At 36.7% G+C, this 21144-nt stretch overlaps 1 protein-coding gene across 3 annotated transcripts in view; it reads left to right on the top strand.

Moving 5' to 3' along the window:
• The first annotated feature begins 38 nt into the window (after positions 1-38).
• The window catches only part of CTPS2 (CTP synthase 2), a 58296-nt gene continuing 37190 nt past the window's right edge, over positions 39-21144 (top strand). For all 3 annotated transcript variants that reach the window (XM_014875841.2, XM_088160228.1, XM_088160227.1), the window contains exons 1-13: positions 39-243; positions 1679-1884; positions 4094-4264; positions 4551-4651; positions 6479-6595; positions 7273-7356; positions 9963-10043; positions 11459-11610; positions 11915-12047; positions 14080-14168; positions 14951-15045; positions 15844-15906; positions 16528-16571. In XM_014875841.2, coding sequence (XP_014731327.1) covers positions 1719-1884; positions 4094-4264; positions 4551-4651; positions 6479-6595; positions 7273-7356; positions 9963-10043; positions 11459-11610; positions 11915-12047; positions 14080-14168; positions 14951-15045; positions 15844-15906; positions 16528-16571 — 1296 coding nt within the window. In that variant the 5' untranslated portion in view covers positions 39-243; positions 1679-1718. The remainder of the gene's footprint in view (positions 244-1678; positions 1885-4093; positions 4265-4550; positions 4652-6478; positions 6596-7272; positions 7357-9962; positions 10044-11458; positions 11611-11914; positions 12048-14079; positions 14169-14950; positions 15046-15843; positions 15907-16527; positions 16572-21144) is intronic.

Below are 21144 nucleotides of genomic sequence, written 5' to 3'. Positions count from 1 at the left end.
GGGTTGTCCCTCCCAGCCGGGGGTGTGCCCAGCGGGGGTGTCCCGCCCCCCGCAGGAGTGTCCGTGCCCGCTGCCGCAGCTGCGCTCCGAGGCGCGTTACCTGCCGGGGCTGTGCCCCCTTTCCCCCCCGGGCAGGTGCCGCCCCCGCCCCGCCGGCCGTGCGCTCGGGCTCGGCTCTCCCGCGGCGGGCTCTCCTCGTCCGCGCTGCCGGCTCTGGTGGGAGCAGCCGCCTTTAACACCTACGTAAGTCAGAGGCCTCTCCGCGCTCGGCCGCAGCGCCCCGAGCGCTCCCGCGGCGCGGCACGTTTGGGGTGCGGCGCCCGCAAATCCCTGCGGGAGGCGGTGACTCCTGTAGATAAGGCTGCACAGAGTAACTCGTGTGCCACTTCCCAGCAAAGTGATTTCTTCCAGTATTCGCTTTCAGCTCTCCCTCCCCTAACTCCGTTTCCTTCATTTTTTACAAGTGACTTCTCAGACCACCTGCAGTTCTCTGTACCTGTTTCAAGTAAACGCGTTTCCTGAAGCTTCTGGGATATTGCTGGTTTTGCTGAAATCACAGCAAGCTTTTTATTTTGGTTTCTGTAAGCAAGATTTAAGAGTTCTAAAGTGGCATGTGCTCAAGATTTGTACCGTTGTTGAAACTATCCCCCCTGTTCCTGAAAAGAGCTTTGAAAATGACTGAGATGTTTATGATGTTAATGTTGACAGCTACGTTGGCTGAGTTCTGAAGGAATAGCCTGAAACAGTGGTAGTAGAGTCCAATTCTTTAAATTGTTGCTATTAAGAGAAATGCATATTAAAATTAAATGGCAGGGAAAAGTTAATACCTGACGTGCCTTCTTCTCCTGAATTAAAAACGTTTGATTATGGCCATTATGGTCATCCTTTCGATCATATTGACAAGCAAATAATTTAATGATTCCTATTACTGGAAATGTAAGAGTATTGATAACAAGGCATTGTTATATTCCTGAACTCAGTCTCCTGAAGATCCAGGCCTTATTTGTGTTACTTTAGTATAATAAAAAGAATTAAAATGTTTATTGACTATGTACTGCTTCATACCCGCAGCTGAAGAACCACACTGCTTTGATTTATACTGAGGGCCGTTAGATGACGTGCTGTTGCATGTTGTTTTGGGTGCATTGGATATTTAAGTAAGGAAAGATTTTCTAGGCTCCAGAGTTCTTGCTTTATGGTGAGCCATGCTGTCACTGTTCAAAAATTGTTCAGTGATTAGCCTCCACAGCCACCTGAATAGAATGTGAATTCACCTACAGATGAGATACATGTCATCCTGTCTCAGATGGGGGGAAAAATGCAGCTTGTAGCTGATGAATACTGGTGCCTTTGTTTGCTACAACATACAAAAAGTAAAAAGTTTTTGTAGTCCTTTTGTGGATTTGCCAGCCAGCACCCCTTTCTGTGTAGAGCAGCAAATTGGTACCTCAGTTCTGTGTGTTGATCAGCCTCATCAGAACCTAGGGACAAGATAGGTGTTTATCTTACATATTGGTATGTAACCTGGGAGAGGTGAATCCTGCTCCCACATTCCAAAGTGGTCATTTTTATTGTATGTTTCTGAAGGTTGTTTCAATTTAGATTCTTCACAGATTCAGTCTGTGATCTTCCCAGACATGAATTTACATTCATCAGATGTACATCTTTGTTGTTCTAGATTTCCAGCTCAAGGTCTGTGCACGTGTGCTGATCTTCCAATGAAGTACATTCTGGTAACTGGTGGTGTCATCTCGGGCATTGGCAAAGGGATCATTGCAAGCAGCATTGGCACCATTCTGAAATCATGTGGTCTACGTGTCACTGCAATCAAAATTGATCCTTACATAAACATAGATGCTGGAACCTTTTCACCCTATGAACATGGTATGAGGATTAGTGCTGTTCCCTTTTGCATAAACATTTGTATTTACAATAATATGTTCTGGTTTTATTTTTTAAAAAGCAGTAGTATGCTGTTTACAAGTTGTTTTATCATTATTTTGAAAGTTTGTTGCTTACTCTGTGTTCTCAAGGACACTGTCTGCTCAAAGTTAAGAAACAGAAGCCTGTTCTTTTGAAGATACTGTTATGAGCAGATGCTTTCTTTCTCTAACATACTGCTTTACTGGGAAAATCCTAGCTGTAAGCCTTGTTCAGTTAATGCTACATTCAGTTCAACTTGATTAAAAACCTCTTTTAAATAGTGCTACAAAACCTGAAACTTAAGTCCCTAACAGTTATTTGAAAATGCTGTTCTCTGGGTATTAGTGCCTTCTAATGTACGTGCCTTCATGAAAGTTAGCTTCTCATTTTAGTAAAAAAAAGTCTAGTCAAAAACATTAGTGAAGCTTAGAGAACCTGCTAATGATACGATTTTAAAGTAGATGTGTAATTTGATTGGTTGGTTCTCTAAGTCACATTGGTTGTATTGACTATTGCTGATGAGTTACAAAACATTTTATTCATGAAGTTTGAATGTTCCCTCAGCTGTGTGGCTTGTGACTTGTACATTTATTAAAAACAGTGGTTTTCAAAGTACCTTCAGCCGGTAGACATTTCTAATTATTTTTGTGTTTTGGATTTTGTTTGCTTACTTTTAGTCCACACCAAAATTTTTGGAACTGAAGATAAATATGTGTATCTCCTTAACTGAAAAAACACTGCTTTTTAAGTAGAGGAAGAGCAGAGCACGTGAGACCTCTCTTAAAAAACAAAGTTTACTGCACTTTAAGGAGCACGTGTGCTGCTGCTTAAGTAGCTGAGTGGGTCATACAACTCCTGTGATGACTTGAGATTGTGAGGATATATTCCTTCCCTGGACCAGGTAGAGGGGAGGGGGAACATGTAATTCTATTTTTCACTGAAAATTTTCTTACTGCTTGTGAAGAAACACTGGCTTTCTGCATAGTACATGGAAGTTCCAGGAGCTGGAATGGTGACCCTCCTTCATTAACATTTTGACAGAAATATGATTGAGTACTGAATTGAGTATTGAATATGATTGAGTATTGAATTACTAGAGTAATCTAGTGATTTCCAGGAAACTGTAGAGCCTTTTTAATAATATTTTTTTATTCTTCTCTTCCAAGGCCTGCTGAAGAGACATGTTGATTCTGCTCTGCTTCTTGGCAGAAATGATGATTTAGTATAGAGGATGTATTAAGTGCCTCACAGAATCAGGCATAATTCATCCTCTCTGTTGTACACATTGGAGTGATTTGTTAGGCAGTTCATTGAAGTGAAGTGTTGTACTTTTGTGCCATATATATTTCTGTAGTCCACTTTTTTTTCTTTTGTGCATTAGTCATGTAACTTGTTTTTGTAAATTGATTTATTGGGTCATGGCAAAATATTTACAGTTTTACTGGAGAGCTTTCCAGCCTTACCTGAAGGTCTAGCAACTTGAGTTCTGTCAGAAGTTGACTAGATTGAGAGCTTAGAGACTCTTTAGAGGGCTAAGGAAAATGTGAACCTGAAGGGTATTTTAAGTGGATTTTTCAGAGTCAGAAATAAACCTTGCTATGAACACGATGAACCAATTATATTGGATGAAACAACCAACTCAGAAACAGTGATCACGTTTGAAGAAGCATTTTAGTTCATCATAACATTCAGGCCTCAATCATTAAAATAGATCCAAACAACAAGAATTCATAGTGAAACACTTAGAACATGTATAATAATTCATGCTTATAAAAGCATAGTTTTTCTCGCCTGCAAGTAAATGAATATTTTATTTGTTTCTGATTTATGGTTGCTAGAGATTGTTTTCTTCCAATGGAAGATTATTCTGGTGTTGAAATGCTGGTTAAATATTTATGTTGCTTAAATATTTTGGCAATGTAATTTACGTTTTATTTGCAAAACTATACATTTCTGAGGGATGGACATTAGATGTAAAACTAATGACTTGGATATTAAGTTATACATAATGACAATGTAGATTGAGCTGCAGTATGAACTTTATTGATATGTTGTTGTCATATATAATTTTTTTCTTCTATTTTAAGATATCTGTGATATTCCTGCTGTGTGTTTAATAATTTCTGATTATTTTATTGTTTTTCTGTCTGTTTTTGCTTTCTTTTTTCAGGTGAAGTTTTTGTATTGAATGATGGTGGAGAAGTTGACTTAGATTTGGGAAATTATGAGAGATTTTTGGACATCAATCTCTATAAAGATAACAATATCACCACTGGAAAGATATATCAGCATGTCATTAATAAAGAAAGACATGGTGATTATCTGGGAAAAACCGTTCAAGGTAATTTTTTTCATTTTGTGGGATAATAGTCCATTCATTCTTCCCAAAAGAAGGGATCAGCTAGAACAGGCTGCTTCTTGCTGCACCACTTTACTTCTTTCTCCCTTCCAAAAGGTGCAGGCATATTCCTGTAATGTTTGGCTTCTGGGCTCAAGGAAAGGAGAACTAGAGGAAGGACCTAGTAGTTTCTTCTTGGCCTTCTGCTCACTTTATCCCCTTTGCATGCAAAAATTAGTATATGGGTCTAAAATAAGCTGTGCTTGCTATCTTTGGTATTGTTTTGTAGTTGTTCCACACATTACTGATGCAGTTCAGGAATGGGTAATGAATCAGGCGAAAGTTCCAGTGGATGATGACAAAAAAGAGCCACAAATCTGTGTAATTGAGGTAAGTATGGAATCTTTTGGATTGTATATCTACAGTGAACACAATGAGCTCGTTTGATTTCTCTTTGCTCCTTACTGTAAAAAGGTCAGACTGAAGGTTTATGGAGAGCAGAAATTCAAAGACACGTTCTATATTCTTTGATTCGTTCTGAAAGGGATAGGCATGGTCTTATCTCTTCAGCTTCCATTTACTTCACCAAATCCACTGTAGAATATGGCTGAAATTGAGCTTCTGAAGAGTTTATTAACTTAGAGAATTAAAGCAGTTACTGTGATGTGAACTCTGTATTCCAAGATCCAGACGTTTGACTGAAGCTTTGTACTGTTAATAGACTGTATTGAGAAAACTTGTGCAATACCTGAAATCTCCTATGGTCAGTAGGACAGCCTTTAACATTCTAGCTTTACACAGAACTTCAAATGTTCATCTTTTTGCTTGTGGTCATGCTTAAAGGAATACATTTAAACAATGTGTAAGTTTGTTTCCCACTTTCTCATGTTCTCATGTTATCTTTAAGATCTCTGGAGGCAACTTTGTTAATTACTTTATCTGCTGATGTCCTGCACAATGGAAACAATGCGTTTTACACACCTTCAGTAGGGCATTGAGGCAACTGGATTGAAGCCTGTAATTGCTAGTAGTACTATTACAACAGAAAATAATGAAAAAAAGATTATACTTGAGAATTTGACAGAAGATGTCACAGATTTAGTGTCAGAAGTGACCACTGCAATCAATAGTACCATAAGCTTTGTGATCCAGCAGCAGAGTTACTCAGTGTTTCTTATGCAGAAGAATCTGCCTTGATTGAAATACACTTACCAGTATATCTGTAGGTCTTTATATGATGTTCACAGTAGTAGTCAAATATTTCATTTAAAACAAATATGGAAAACTAAATACAAAAGTTGCACAAAAACATTAATAAGTGATGGTTGTACTCCATAGTCCATAAAGAACTATGTATAGTCCTTTAACAATAGGTGTTTTTTTTTGTTGTTGTTGTTTTTGTTTTTTTTTTAATTACACACTTATACCTCCAGCCTGATAAAATTATTTTTCTTTAGTACTCTAAAAATAATTGTAACATTTTTCCGTTGTAAAATCCTGAAGGCGTTAGACTAAATGTGTGTGATATACAAATGTAGTTTTGAGTTTTTCTGGTACTGGATGAACAGAAATATGTAGTTCTGTGAAAAACCACATGGTGGCACAAAAAGATAATTCTTAAATACAACTGTTTCATCAGACTAGAGTGCAAAGCTGCTTTATTCAGTGCTTAGTCTGCTATAGCTCCCTGTGTGTTTGGAAGGCATCTGATTTCTGTCTTTATAAATAAATTTCAGCATTGACTTAGTCTTGTATTTTAGTTTGGTAATAAATAATTATTGATGTTGGAAAGCCGTGATAATACTGAGAAATGTCTGTCTCTAGTTAATCACAAATATTAGTTAATCTGAGAGGGAATAAAATTTTGCTATGTGAAAATCTTCACATCAGTTTAACTATTGATTACTGGTTCACCACTTAGGAGGCAGTGTGAAACATGAATTATTCAGCAGCACCACACATCTTCCCATGGGAAGCTTTTGTATTTGGTGGAAAGTGAACATAACAAAAACGGAAAATTGTTTAATGTTTTCCATAAGAAACAAACTATGCAGAGTAGATGAAAGCACTTTGTAAAGTATCTTTGCAAATTTCAATTGTCAGGGTTTGTTTTTTTTTTTAAGATAAAAGTTTCAGAAAACATCTTGAAATATATAAGAGATTTTTTTTCTTTTGTTTTTGCTTTCTGCCACTCTGACATATCCATTTCCCTTTCAGCTGGGTGGTACCATTGGAGATATTGAAGGAATGCCATTTGTTGAAGCATTTAGACAGTTTCAGTTCAAAGCAAAAAGAGAAAACTTCTGTAATATTCATGTTAGCCTTGTACCACAGGTAAGTTACTAGAATTAATAAAATAAATTTTACTCTATATTGGCCTTATGTTTGTTTACTTGTCTCTTTAACCCTGTCATGCTGAAGTCAAGTCAAGACCACTATAACTCCTTGTACATGACCAAAAGTATTTTTTCATTAGAACTCTAAATTTTGCTTCACTACTCACTGGGGATATTTTGGTAAGCAAAGGTTTGTAATGATGATAGATTTCACCTTCTGCAGATGAAAAGATAATTGCCAGCTACAGCTGTGGATTAGAGGATTGAACAGAAATTGATAGGATTAATTATTATAGTTATATGCAACATGTGAATATTCCAAGAACAGCCACTGAAGGCTTGGTACTCTGTTGGGTATTCTTCCTTTTTTAGCCAAATCCAGCATTTGTAATATTCTTCTTCTTCTGCCTGAGCCAATTATATGGGAATTTTTCTCTGAAAACAAAAACAACAAAATAAACTTGACCTGAAGTGGGACTCTGTGGTTTCCTCACAATATTTCATATACAAGTAATAATAGTGGTGCCATTCTGTTTCTGGCATATTATGACTCTCTTTGGATATGTTTATTTTCTTCAAATATTATTACTTGCAATGAATTTTCTCTCTTAATCTGTAATTGCTTTATTAGTAGATGTTAGTTGCTATTTGAGCTTTCAAAATGTGCCTTTCCAGCCTAATGCTACTGGTGAACAGAAGACAAAACCAACACAGAACAGTGTTCGGGCACTGAGGGGTCTAGGCTTGTCTCCAGATTTGGTGAGTCAATAAATACAGATTTTTATTTATAGGTCATCTAGAAATGTCCTTACATAACCTGTGTTCAAAGAATAGGATGTAGTCCCTCAGGACAGACCAGAATTTTGGAAGAAATGCAAAATATGTGCTGCATAGCTCCATTAAAGCCACAGGAAATCAAATTACTCAAAATCACTCTAAGCTAACTTAATTCAACTAACTTCTTGCAGTGTCTTGGGACTATAGCTATGTTATTTTAAAGGCATCTTTTTACAAAAATAATTCTTCACTGCTAAAAATAATTTAAATCTCAGTTCACTTTTTAGGCAGACCTAAAATGTTTCTGTCTTGTAACATTCAGATTTTTTTTTAATGCATTATTAAGAAGAAGCAATGTGTATATCCTCAAAAAAGAAAAATGATTCTTAAGAAGAAGCAATGTGTATATCCTCAAAAAAGAAAAATGATTCTTAAGAAGATAGTGACACGACTAAATTTTGTATGGTGCTTCTTTCTGGTTTTTTTGAGCTCTTTCATGTTACATTTATGAATGAGTGTGTTTTTAACTACAAAACCAATGGATTTGGAAATAGGATATGTGAAAGATGTGTTTGATGTCAGATGGTTGTGACATGGTAATCATAAGCAGCTTGTGGAAGGAAAGAGTTTTATTAATGTAAGGCTGTACTGTGTTCCAAGTTTCATGGCCTAATCTCCAAAACCCCTCATGAAGTGCTAATTGCATAGGGAAAGTTGCCTCTGCATTTTGAAGGCCTTTAAGGGAATTGCCAGGGCCTGACTTCTCCCTCCCCTCCAAAAAATAATTTCCATTAAAAGGCCTGCTAAGTGGGTGTGTGTAATAAAAGGAGAACAGACAAACACAGTCACTGTCTTGCATCTTGGTTTCTTGCCTGGGGCAGCTCTGGGGCTGCCTGGAGCACATTGTCATTTTTGTTTTTTGATTGCTGCTGTTGTCACCTGAAGCAGGGACAGATCTCACTAGAGGTTCAGCCTCTTGGTGCCCTTATAAAGCTCCTTGAGTGCTGCTTCAGGATAATATTTAAATGGTTGCTGTCATGGCCAGGGCAGCACAGCTCCTACAGCAGCAGCCAGGAAAGCTTCCTGCATGAGCTGTGCTGCCAGGCAGCCTGAGCTGAGCCTGGCTCATGCTCCTGAATCCCTGCTGCCTCCTTGCCTGCTCCCAGGCATCCCTGGGGTGGCTGCTCAGCTCTGTGTGCCTGAGCCTCTCTGCTCTGCCCAGGGAGAAGTTCTGGGTGCCAAATGAACACGCTGTGGCTGCAGAGATCCGGACTCTGAGGCAGCACTTGCAGTATGTGCTTGCCAGAGCTGCCCTGTTGGATTCAGTTGTTTCTCATCTTCTGCGTGTTACGTTTCTTTGTGGTGCATCTCTGCCGTTTTTGTTGTAGTTTTGTTGTTTTCGTACTGATTCTGATGTTTTTCATTTCTGTGCCTGCATTAACTTTTAAAAATCTGTCTCTGCGAGACAGGTGATAGATTTCAAAGTGGGTTTACTCATGTGCTTATACTATCAATTTATGAGTTATAATACTTCAAACTGTACCAGATTTTACATATGACTTGTGCTTAAGTTAATAGAATGTACAATTTTTTTCCTAATTACACTTTGATTTAAGCATGCACTAATTTCCCCTTATACTTGGCATTTCTTTTCTGTTTCTAGAATTACTTCTAAGGGTAGGGTAAGTTAATTAGATTCCATCAGTACCAGTGTAGCTAAGCTGCATTAGCAGTGTGATCAAAGGGCATCTATAGGTTTCTGAGCAAAAGGGTTTGATAAATCAAGTAGTTGCATTTGGTAGAAAGATGGGGAAAGTAATGAACTAATCTTGTAACAAGATCATTCTACTTTATTTATACTTTCAGGTTTCAAAATAACTTAAGGGAGAAGACTGAGTAATCAGTAGGTGCTTTACTAGAGCAGTTCTGCATTTTGATCTAGTTGCCTGGAGTTTGTAATGCAAAAAAAGACGCCTTCAAACAAACACCAAAGCATATAATTGTTTTCTTCATTGGTTAAAAATTATCAATATTTTCTAAAATTACTGGGGTGTAAATGTGTCAGCAAAATACTAGCACCAGCAAAAACTCCATACAGTTATGAACCAGTTTTCTCTTCTTTGTCCTCCTTTTTTTCCATGATGTGCAAATTAAAAAGATACTGAAATACTCATGCATGCAAGCTAAGTATTATTGCTCTCAATTTAAATCTGATCTTACTGATAAGATTACAATATTCCTTTTGATTCACCATATTCATACATACAGAGCTGATAGACTTGAGGCAAAGAGTATTACAGTAGTAGCTGCAAGAAGGAAGAATATGAGGAAGCAATATTACAGAGAATGCCAATGAAAGATGAATGAAAGTTGGTCAGCATGGACAAGTGGCTGATTTACTTCTGCCTTGCTAGTAGACATTTGTGAGCTATGATATATTGTAGAACTCCAAAAGAGGGGAAAGAATAAAAAAAGGCAAATTTGTTTGTGTTCTGCTTCCAAAAGAGATGAATTTCTTTATGAAATATTGAGGATCTTCTATTGGTTTGCCTAGTAAATATTTGAAGTTTTACCTTTTGTTATGATAGATAGTCTGCAGAAGTGCAAAACCTATAGAGATGGCCGTGAAGGAGAAGATTTCCATGTTTTGTCATGTGGAGCCTGAGCAGGTCTGTACTTCAGTATTATATGTGGGAAAGTACACAAATATTTCTGTGCATTTCTGTTTTCAACTTCTGACTGCTTCATTCATATCTAATTGTTTTTTATACTTTTTATCTTGCTGTTATGGATGCTTAGCATTTTCAAAATATTATGGATGCTATAGTATTTTCAAAATATCAGGAATACATATCTTTTAAGTTTTATGTCAAACAGTAATGAATAATTTAAATGCATGTTGTATAAAAGCGAATAAAAAATAGATTTTGAGTGCATGGTTAGTTATTATACATAGCATGAAACGGTACAGTTTTCATAACTATGGGTGGTTTTATTTATTAATTATTATTATGTATTTATTGCTCATCAATCATTTCAGGGGATTATAATAATGGATGAACAAAGTGTGGTAAAAGGCAGGTGATTTTCTTATGTCCACATATGGTCACAGCCACATGAACCCTCTTACTGTAATAATATTTGATAGACTATTTATGCCCTTAAGCATGTATCCACCGTGTAGTTATATATTCTTCTGTAATTCATGTGTAGTTTTGCTCTTAATAGTTTGCAATTAATTTCTATTCAAATATTAATTTTGATTAATCGACTGCTCTTTAATATTTTTGCAAGTGAGTGCATTTTGCTCTTCAGAGTAATGGATAATGCTGAAGGTACAACAGATTGGGTAATAATCATAACAGCAAGTGGTTATGTGGCATTTCAGATTGAATGGGCACATAGAGAGGCATGGGGCAGCATGCAAATATTCAAAGTTTGTGATGAATGGAAGCAGCTCAAGGGTAACAAAGAGACTGTCCTTTACTGTTCATGTGTTCAGGGAAGAGAACACTTGTGCTCAGAATTCTGAGCTCTATGATCTCAGGTAAAACAAGCATATCCAGCTTAATTGTTGGCAACTTGGATGCACTTTATAAATGTCTTCTTAGCAAAAAGGTCCTTAAATGGACTGTATTCAGTAATTACATAGCCTAGTTCACTAACAAAATACTTTTAGGAGACTTTGTCACAGCCAAATTAGGTCTGTTTTGGTAGGTTTAGTTTGTTTTCTTGCTTTCATGGTTAATATTCTTCAAGTTTGTGAGGGGGAGGAAGGAATTACTAGCAAGAATGAGTGCTTGTGGATGTTTGCATTAAAACTGATGCATTGATAGACTTGACAAGCCTGTATGATGGTGTGAAGGGGAAGTAAAACACATTTTTTACTTTTTGAGTAACTTTTTTCTTGTAGATTTAATGGAACCTTAAATATTAGCTGTGCTGTCCTGCTCATTCAAAAGAAAGGTATTTAAAAAACAGAATGTGTGTAGAATAAAAAGATGCATGTAGTATCCAAAGGTAGAATGAATGTTTCCTATGAAAAATTTACATAAGTTTTTAATGTTCTGCCTTTTTTTCTTAGGTGATATTTATTCATGATGTTTCTTCTACTTATCGAGTACCAATCCTATTGGAGGAGCAAGGCATCATTAAGTATTTTAAGCAGAGGCTAAATTTACCTATTGATGACCAGCCAAGTGATCTTCTAATGAAGTGGAAGAAAATGGCTTGCAGGTATTCTATGTCCTGCTTCTTTCTCTAGAAGTTCTGTAATTAAAGATAGGTTTTAGCTGCTATGAAGTCACCAAACTGGACTGACTGGATGTAGTGCTGATCAACACCCCTGAAAGGTTTGGATTTTATAACCATTGGCAGTTTGGAAATTTTAGGAGGTATTTAGTGGAGTTAAAAAAAAAAGCACTGTTAAAATGTGTTTTGTTTTTTGGGGTTTTTTTGGGTTTTTTTGGTTTTTTGTTTTTTGTTTTTTTTTTTTTTTTGTGAAATGTGATGTAGTAACTGAAGAACTTCTTTTTGTCAGATATGAAAGGTTGCTGAAGGTGTGTTCCATAGCTCTCGTTGGCAAGTACACAAAACTGAGTGACTGCTATGCATCTGTTTTCAAAGCTCTGGAACACTCTGCACTGGCAATTAATTACAAACTGGATTTAATGGTGAGGATATTTCTGGCTTTTGCTTTCAGGAATGCTTTGATTCTGCTATTGTATCATTCTCTGGTAACCTACTAGTTCCCATCATGTGAGGCAGTTTAAATTAATGTGAAAATTAGAAAATGAATCATGCAGATAAATACGGACTGGCCAAGCATCCCATTATTTAAAATAAGTGTTTAAAGATTTAATTATTTTATTTGGAACTGAACTTATCTGAAAGGAACACTGAAGACTGGATCTGATGAAAAAGCAGACTTTATCTGCAAATTTATATTTACTATCATAGATTTCACTTGTTTTCATGACACATAGTATTATGGTGAACTTGGCAGTCCTGAGTTAACAGTTGGATTCAGTGATCTTAGAGATCCTTTCCAACCTAATTAGTCTATGACTAGCAAAGGACAAATGTACTAGTTTAAAAAAAACAAAGGCAAAAATTAAGATTTGGGTAAATGGCAGGTGGACAGCCTTTTCTTGTTCCCTGGGAGGATTATTAGCTAATACTCTACAAAGGTTTTTTCTGTGTGCATGAAGAAACAAAGTGAAAACACCCAGAATTGATCTCTGGAGACTTTTAGATCCTACTGGAAATGATCCTAAGCAGCCTACTCTAATTTGACTTGCTTTGAGCAGGGAGTGAGGCTTGAGACTTCCCAATGTCCTTTCTGACCTACACGAGTGTGTCTCTGATGTGTTTTGTACTGACAGCTGCAGAGTGGGAAATTGTTGTTATATGAAAAATAGCTTTGCTTTTTAGCAAAAAAGGTGAAAGGTGTCCTGTCTGCAAATGCACAGCAAGCTTCATGTGCAGCTGGTCTTAGTTTTGGTGGGGCTTCTGAATTAACAAGCATGAAAACTGATGGTTGCTGAGCTCCAGTGCAGTGTTGAAATGTTAAGAGACACAGCTCCCACTGTACTTAACTGCATGTCCAAAGCTCCTTTTAGTGTTTATGCCCAAAGGCTCTCAGTATAATCTCATACTCTGAAGTAATTTCTTCATCTGAATAAGGAAATGTTGATGCTTCTTTAACTGATAAATGTTCCTTCTGAATATGTTTGGCAAGGAAAATACAATTAACTCCAACTGTCATTAGTTTCCAACCGTGCATTATCATAGTGTCTTTTTAGTTGATTGTGTAATATTCTTCTAGGATAGAATAGCAACATTCAAAAGTAGTTATTTTTCTGTTGTATTTTTGATGCCTTCTGGAATGTGGAAAAAGTAGAAAATATTTTCTAGAAAGCAGTCTTGTCTGGGAAACTTTCAGCAATCTCCTTGTCAGTTGCCTTTCTCTGCACACAGGTGAGTTCTGCCATTTCAGATGATCTCATTTTTATGGAGGATGGACTCTATGTTAATCTGAGAAAAATACTGACAAAACCCAGAATCAAACTCTGATCTTTTGTGTCCCCAGTGCAGTACATTGTCCCCTCACTTCACTCTAGCGGTGCATTAGGAGCTGTGCTTTTTAATACTCTAGAGATTCTAATGCAGTATTTCTAGTAGGACATGGATAATGAATTTTTCCTCCCTTTCTACCCAAGAGCCCCCAGGAACATTGTCTTTCTCACAGACAATGCAGATTTTTCCAGTCTTATTATAAGATTGAATAAGCTGTGGCACCCAAAAGCCAGGAAAGTAAACATCCTGGCCATATGCCATTGGGATGACAGGATAAGGTCAGCACCACTCCTTGTTGCCATAGGAAGGCAACCTGGGTTCAGAGTTACAAAGCATTGTAGTTAAGTCTGCTTACCTGGATGGTGCCAAACAGGGCTGTAGGCAGACACAGCTCCTGAGCTTTGTGCAAAGAACAGGGCACAGATTGCTGCAAATTAATCTATACAATTTGTTAGAGCAAACACTCGGTCGTAAAAGCAAATACTGGGTCTTCAGTGAAGTTGTTACAGGTTTATTGGCATTTTCACTTGAAACTCATAATAATTTCTCTTAACACTTGATTATATACTGTCTGCTGCTCTTTCTGTGGAAGAAGAGACCATTTCGTTGCATGTTTTTCTTTATTAGTACATAGATTCAACAGAACTTGAACGTTCTACGGAAGCAGAGAACTCAGTGAAATATCACCAGGCATGGCACAAACTGTGCAAAGCAGAGTAAGTGACAATGGGCATTCTGTATCCCAAATGCAAACCATGATATCTATTTCATGTGATGAAAAAACTGCTTCAATAAATCAAATAATTTCTCAATGCATCCAGACTTCTCTTACTTATGTGAAAGGATAAATTGCATGGGTGGTGAAAAGCTTCAGCAAATTAAAGTATCAACGTATATCCTCAAAGTGTGCTAAATCTCTTTAGACAAATCACAGTTTTTTGGTTGTTGGTTTAGGGTTTTGATTTTTTTGTTGTTGTTTTGCTTTTTTGGATATCTGGACTTTCTTTACAGTGCAGATCAGTTGTCAGAGGTTTTTTGTTGTCAACATGCAGCATAGTGAAAGGTGCTCATAAATGCCCATTGCAAATGTCTGTTAAGAATCATTGCTGGGATTTCAATTTGTATTTTTAAAGGGATGTTGTTTCTTGTCTAGATACATTTAATTTTTTGGGTATTAGAAGGTCTAAACTTTGAATGTTAGGTTTTTAAGTAGTGAATATGTAGCTAGTTTATTTGAGCAATATTTAAGCAGTGAGAATTTCACTGTGAAGTGTGATATTGGTCAGATGAGAATCAGAGTGGGTAGATGAAACAAATCTCCAAATTTAGAGTCAATTTCTTGGTGTTCTGAATGGTCATATAAAACATGCCTTTGATGAATTGTGCTTAGTTATAACCTCAAGAATCTTCAAGTTGTGTGAATTCCTCTGCTGGCTTGATTTTATATTTATATTTTATATTTATAAATATAAATATATTTATATTCTCTTGTATACAGTGGCATTCTGGTCCCAGGAGGTTTTGGAATTAGGGGAACAGAAGGCAAACTCCAGGCTATCTCCTGGGCAAGAACAAAGAAGAAACCTTTTCTTGGTAAGATAATTAGAGTGAGAAATTACTGTGTTTAGGAGATTTATAGCAAGCTAATTGTTTTGATTAATAAAAAAACCAACCCAAATCCCCACATTTTGGTAGGATCCTATCTTAGGGAAGTATGTATGATGTTGTGACTATCTGCCACATAAAGAATCCTCAGGAGCACAGTCTTGTACCACATCTGCTGTATGAGGAAGGATAAAAAGGCAATCCCTTCTGCAAAGGTTTAATTTGCATGTACAAAAATGGAGAGTCTGCTTCTCATTGTAATTGTATCAGTATAATTCTCTTTATTAAACTGTGTGTGGAAAACATAGATGTCTTTGGACCACTTTTGCTATATTAAATGCTTTTTTTTATTTACTGGTATATATTATTATGGTAAAGTCCAAAGGCATCATCTGGCCTATAAGGAGAATGCTGTTTGTGTAAGTGCCTCTGAGGCTTTGCTTCCTACTCCACATTTCTTACTTTTTTTAACTGTCAGAGTAGTTGCCAAAGCAAAGTTTGAATCTAGATATACCCAGGCTTTCAGCTTCTGTTTGTCTTTGCAGTAATTATTAGTAAAATAGATGAGAGGAATAAAATATCTTTGAAAGGGCTTAAAGCACATAATTGTGTCACATGTATTTATAGTGTTCCAAGTTTTAAGCCACTTTTGGTTTAGCTTTTTGTAAGTCTGTGTATATGCAATGAGTACCAAGATTTCAAAGCAGGCAAGTTTAAGAGCAGCAAGTACTTCGTCAGTTCTACTCTTTGTCCTGGAAATTCTGGAGGTTTTATTTTCTCTTCTAGGAGTTTGCCTGGGAATGCAGTTAGCAGTTGTGGAATTCGCAAGAAACTGTTTGAATTGGGAAGGTGAGCACAGTATGCTTGTGTGAATATGATGTGTTTAAAGGGATTTTTATTCTCGATGTGAAATGTATGTCTATTATTAGAACTGTTTACAGATTCTGTGATTGTTAGATACTTAGTTCTTGCAGCAAGATAATTTTCAGCTGAGTACCCTGTGCTACCTCTCTGTGCAAGGGAGTAAGAACTCTGTTCTGCACTTTGTTTGAAACCTGCTTTTTGATCTAAACAGTATAGAAGGAAGCGTGCTTAGAGTTCACCTCTAATCTCTTTCTGAAGTGTGCAGGTGGCGAGAAGTAAAAACTGAGAAGTGGTTTTCTCACTTGCCTTCATTAGCCAGAGTGGCCAAACAAGAGCCATTGCAGTAATAGTATGAAGAGATTTAACTTGCCAATGAATTTCTAAAACCAAGAGCTGAGGGGAAAGTGTTTTGGAGAGCAGCAAAGGGAACTTGCATGTCTGAGGTCATATGCTTCCTGTGACTGCTTCAAAAGTGGTGCAGGATGCATTTCAACACGTGTGATTGTAACATAAATATAGACAAGCCCTGAAATGCCACAGAGCTGCTAGGAGTTTGTAGTGCATGTAGAGCAAATGTACTGTGTTTACTTTGAACTTCTGTTCCAGATGCAAATTCTACAGAATTTGACCCAGACACTAAAAACCCAGTTGTAAGTACTGTTTTTTCCCTGCATGTGTTTTGTGAACATACGTCTTTGTTAAAAGGGGAGTTACCTCTGTGTTAGTTAAAATCTATCTATATTTTTATGTGGTAGGACATGAGGTGGTATCTGCTGTCCTTACACATTGTTGTTTAGAAAGATATTTTCTTTTGATAGTCTCTTGCCATTGCCTGTTTGCTTCTGTGAATTGCCTTAGCTTTATTTCTGTAGTTTTTCTAATAGTTTTGTTGTGTGTAAACTCATGCTGGGAGTAGACAATGAGTAAGTTGGCTTTACTGGAGAATAAAATATAAAAGGGTGCTGAAAGGTGTAGTACAAGCATTACCAAAATAAAAATTTATATGGCAAGATAAGGATTAAATGGAAATGGGTTGAAAAATTCTTATATTTCCTTTATATATAGTATAAATAACCACTACACCTGTTCTCCCCATGCATCTTATGGTCCTCCTTTTATCAAAAATGTCCGTGCCCCAGATATGACAGGGGTCTCTGCATCATATGCTGATTTTAGAGTGGATTTCATTACATAATTAATGTAGTAAAACTTAAAAGTGATCAGGGAAGGAGGGTTTTTAAGAAGATGAAAAATAACAGAAATAAATGAAAAATAAAGCAGTATCTTATTTTAAGATGAAACATTTGCTCTAGTGACAAATTAGGTGGGTTGCTCACAGTGACCTACTGTTTCTGCATGAATTTCCTTCAAAAGAATTTGGTTGGGATTTGCAAGTAAAGCATACTCTTTTCATGTCTGCTTAGTCTGAAATGTGCAAATAAGAGGGTTTTTAAAGCATTTGCTCAGCTTGTCAAAGTTGCTTGTTTGCGTAGGAAAGATAATCTAGTCTGAACTTTTAAAGGTAAATTAAAAACCTTCAGAATTTCAGGGTGAGACTTGCTGCTAGAACTTGGTGGTGTTTGGAGAATTCCTCAGTGTGAAGGTAAACTTTGCCTTTGGCATCAAATTTGTGACCTTGCCATAGTTAGAGGTCTCTTCCTTTCTTCTTGACTATGTCCAAAGATGTACTCTTTCACTACAGGAGTCTATTTCATAATAGCAATATGTTGTGAAGTGTGAAAGATGTTGAAAGTAAAGTTTATTATAAAATTTTAGGTTGTAAGAAGGTAGAGCACAGAAGACTAGTTCTGGGGCATCTTTATAGAGCTTTTTGAGTGTCAGTTTTATTTAATGGTATTTAACTGGGTGATTTGCAGTTTATGTTCAAGGGCAAGTAAGGTAGATATGTTAAAGAGAAAATTATGTGGACATAAAGTTAAGAAAATAATGGAGTGAATGTATGTGTCATAGAAGAATAATACATTGTTTACAATGGAAGCATTGCAGTATGTATAATGGATATTCTGTTTTTCTGAGCTGCATTAAGGTTCTGAAATTGGTTATTGACAGCCATATTTCAGCATCTTAATCTGATCTTTGACGCCTCAGTTCTGGACAAGAAACAGATGTAAATCATTCCAAGTGGGAGATTTGTGCAACCAGTAATGACAGCTGCTAAATAATCTGCCTTAGCAGAGTCCAGTTTGTGCTGAAAGCTGTTTAGATATTCTATATAATCAATAAAACAGTTGGAAGAGAAGCAGATTACTGAAGCTTTTGAACTATCGAACTGATGAGATTGTTTCATTATCCAAGAAAATTAATTGGAGTATATCAGCACTGATAATATCTTGTGATGCCATTGTGCACTAACTTAAGACTGAAGCAGTGTACTTTTCATTTGGTTTCCCCTCCTTGGAAAACTGAAGAGGGAGAAGAAAGTTTCTGGCGAGGCAGTAGTTACATTTCCTTTTATTTTTTAAAAAAGAGACAAAGCTTGACATGTAGTTTGGCAGGGGAGCTGAGGGGCATCATAAAATATGCAGGTACTTACATCACTTAATTTACTAAATGTTAAAGTACTCAGAACTGTGCTCCTGAAGCTGATCGTTTCTTCTGAAGTACTTGGAAAATATTTTTGGTCTTTTTGTTTCTCTTTGTTGTCTGCATTTATGGAAATTCAAACCTTTCTGCTGCAAATAAAAACTACAATTATCAAGTACTCATGTAATTCAGTATTACACAGAATCATTTAGGTTGGAAAAGACGTTCAAAATCATCAAGTCCAACCTTAAACCAAATGCCACCTTGTCAACTGGACCATGGCCTTAAGTACCACGTACATTTTTATCTTGAACATCTCCAGAGATGATGACCTCACCACATCCCTGGGCAGCCCATTCCAACGCTTAACAACCTTTCCAGAGAAGAAATGAGTCTTGATTTCCAACCTGAACCTCCCATGGCACACCTCTCATCATGCTGCTGGCTGGCTGGGAGAATAGCCTGATCCCCATCTGGCTACAGCCTCCTGTCAGGCAGTTGTAGGGATTGATTGGGTCACCCCTGAGCCTCCTTTTCTCCTGGCCAAACCCCAGTTTGCTCTGCAGCTCCATGTCAGACTTGTGCTCCAGACCCTCCATCCAGTGTGTTGCTGTTTTCTGGACATTCTCCAGCACCTCAATGCCCTTTTCCCCAGGGCAGCTTTCCAGGCACTCTTCCCCAAGCCTGGAGCATTACCCTAGCTCAGTAGGGAAGATGAGGGAGGTACATGAGCTCTGAGCACAGCCCAAGTTCTTGGTCTCATCTTGGTTGATTATTTACAGGTGATACTCCCATTATATATTTTTAAGCTTTCTGCTTTGCTTCCTAGCCTTTTTGGAAACAAATTTTTAGTATTCTTTGCAGGAGGATGGCTCTTCAGAAAGGTAGCACGTTTTCTTGCGTGTAGAGCTTGGTAGGTATGAATTTTCTCGTGCTAATGGTAATTTAAAAAATAACTCCTTTAAAGGGAAACTGTATGGTCTGAACTGCTAGTGAACTGGATTCACTGGATGGATGAAGAGTTATTTGTTTTGTTCCATTTCTCTCATTTTCCTCTACTATTAAACTTAGGTTTTTTTTTTTTTTTCCTTTTATGATCCTCTTAATTATGTTCTTTGTCAATTTTATTGCAACTGCATCAAATACTGTTCTGGAAGAAAAAAAAAAAGACGTTCTGGAAATTATTTTCCTTCTTTTTTTCCTTTGATTTAAAAAAGCTAATTTTAATTGTGATCATTGTTCTTCATGAACAATTACACCTTGTATAGGATCATGAACCTGAACTTACTGCTCTGGATAAAATAACTGCATTTTCTATATACCCATGAAATTGTGCAGAAGTATATTTTGCCAGTAGGTGACACTCTTAAAACATGTTAGTTTCCTGGTGCCCATGTTTCCTATTCAGGATGTCAGTAACCTGATTGAATTCCAAAATTTCTAAGGTTGTCTGAGAGCTGAAAAGGAATGTGTCTCACATGCAAAAGCATGTCCTAAAATTCTCTGATTGTACTTAGGTGTGTGTGTAAAGTTACTAGTGGAACTTAGCATAATGTGCATGTAGTGTATTTACTTTGGAAATCAAAGCATATTGTTAATTTAGAATATTTTAGTAAAACAGGAAAAAAGTAATACATATTTTCTTAGTTTTTCATTTTCATTATTTTCATATTTTTTGCATACATTTTCTTTCTTCCAAGAAATAACACATTTCAACAACTAAAGGGGTTTTAGAAAAGAGTGGCCTGGGAGTGTGTTAGGGCAATCATATGTTTAAACATCATATTTTTTAAGGCTTCTATTCATGTGTCACTGGTGTGGAGTACTTTATTCCTCATTTCATGGAGGGGAAATTCAGGGACAGGAACCACAGTAGTATGGGATTTTGAATGCACTTCACAGGCTTTGCAATTAAGCTGAGTCTTTAAGTCCTTAAGTAACTCTGAGATCTAAGTGATTTATCAAGATAATGGATGATGGTGTTAAAATTCAGTCCAAAATTCCAAGTTCTCTAGTAGGATTAGTGCCTAATCCACTAATTACTTGTCTTCTAAAAGTCTGTTCTTCACATTTCTTTTTCACTAATTTCTTCTTGAAGTAAATAATAATGAAAACACATCTGTTATAGGAATCATGCAATGAAAAGGTTAAGACTGCACCAAATAAGGCTAGTGAACTTTAACTGCAATAGCAGCCACTCTGTTTATATATATACTTACATGTTCCCATTCACAGAGTCATAACAAGAAAAGTACACACTTACATAAATATAATTTTAAATGGGCATCTAATGTTGCAGTTATCATACTTGGCATTGTTACGTTGCTATTGAAAATAAGTACTTCATTTTCTAAAAATTTGAACTACTTGTTTCATGAAGTGACATCTTTTGTGAATGATGAAACTGAACTGTGTGGAGTATTGGATAGTATACTCTAGGAAACACTCCTCAAATGGAATGCTACACCTTTATTTTTGTGTGTTTTAGAAACTGTGTAATTTGAATTTCTCTAGTGGTCCAAATAATAGCCCAGGCAAAGCAGGATTTGTTAAATAACACCTCAAATGTAGCGTGAAATAGAAACAGTAGTTCTGAACTACTGAAGTTGGAAGGCATTTTAGCTGGAATGTGTGGCTAGTGGCTGTGGATGAAACACAGTACAAACATACTTCTTATCT

Source organism: Sturnus vulgaris, chromosome 2, assembly GCF_052056855.1.
Source record: "Sturnus vulgaris isolate bStuVul1 chromosome 2, bStuVul1.hap1, whole genome shotgun sequence".
NCBI lineage: Eukaryota > Metazoa > Chordata > Aves > Passeriformes > Sturnidae > Sturnus > Sturnus vulgaris.
Note: the sequence above shows the minus strand (reverse complement) of the source record. Positions and strands in the feature narration are given on the sequence as shown.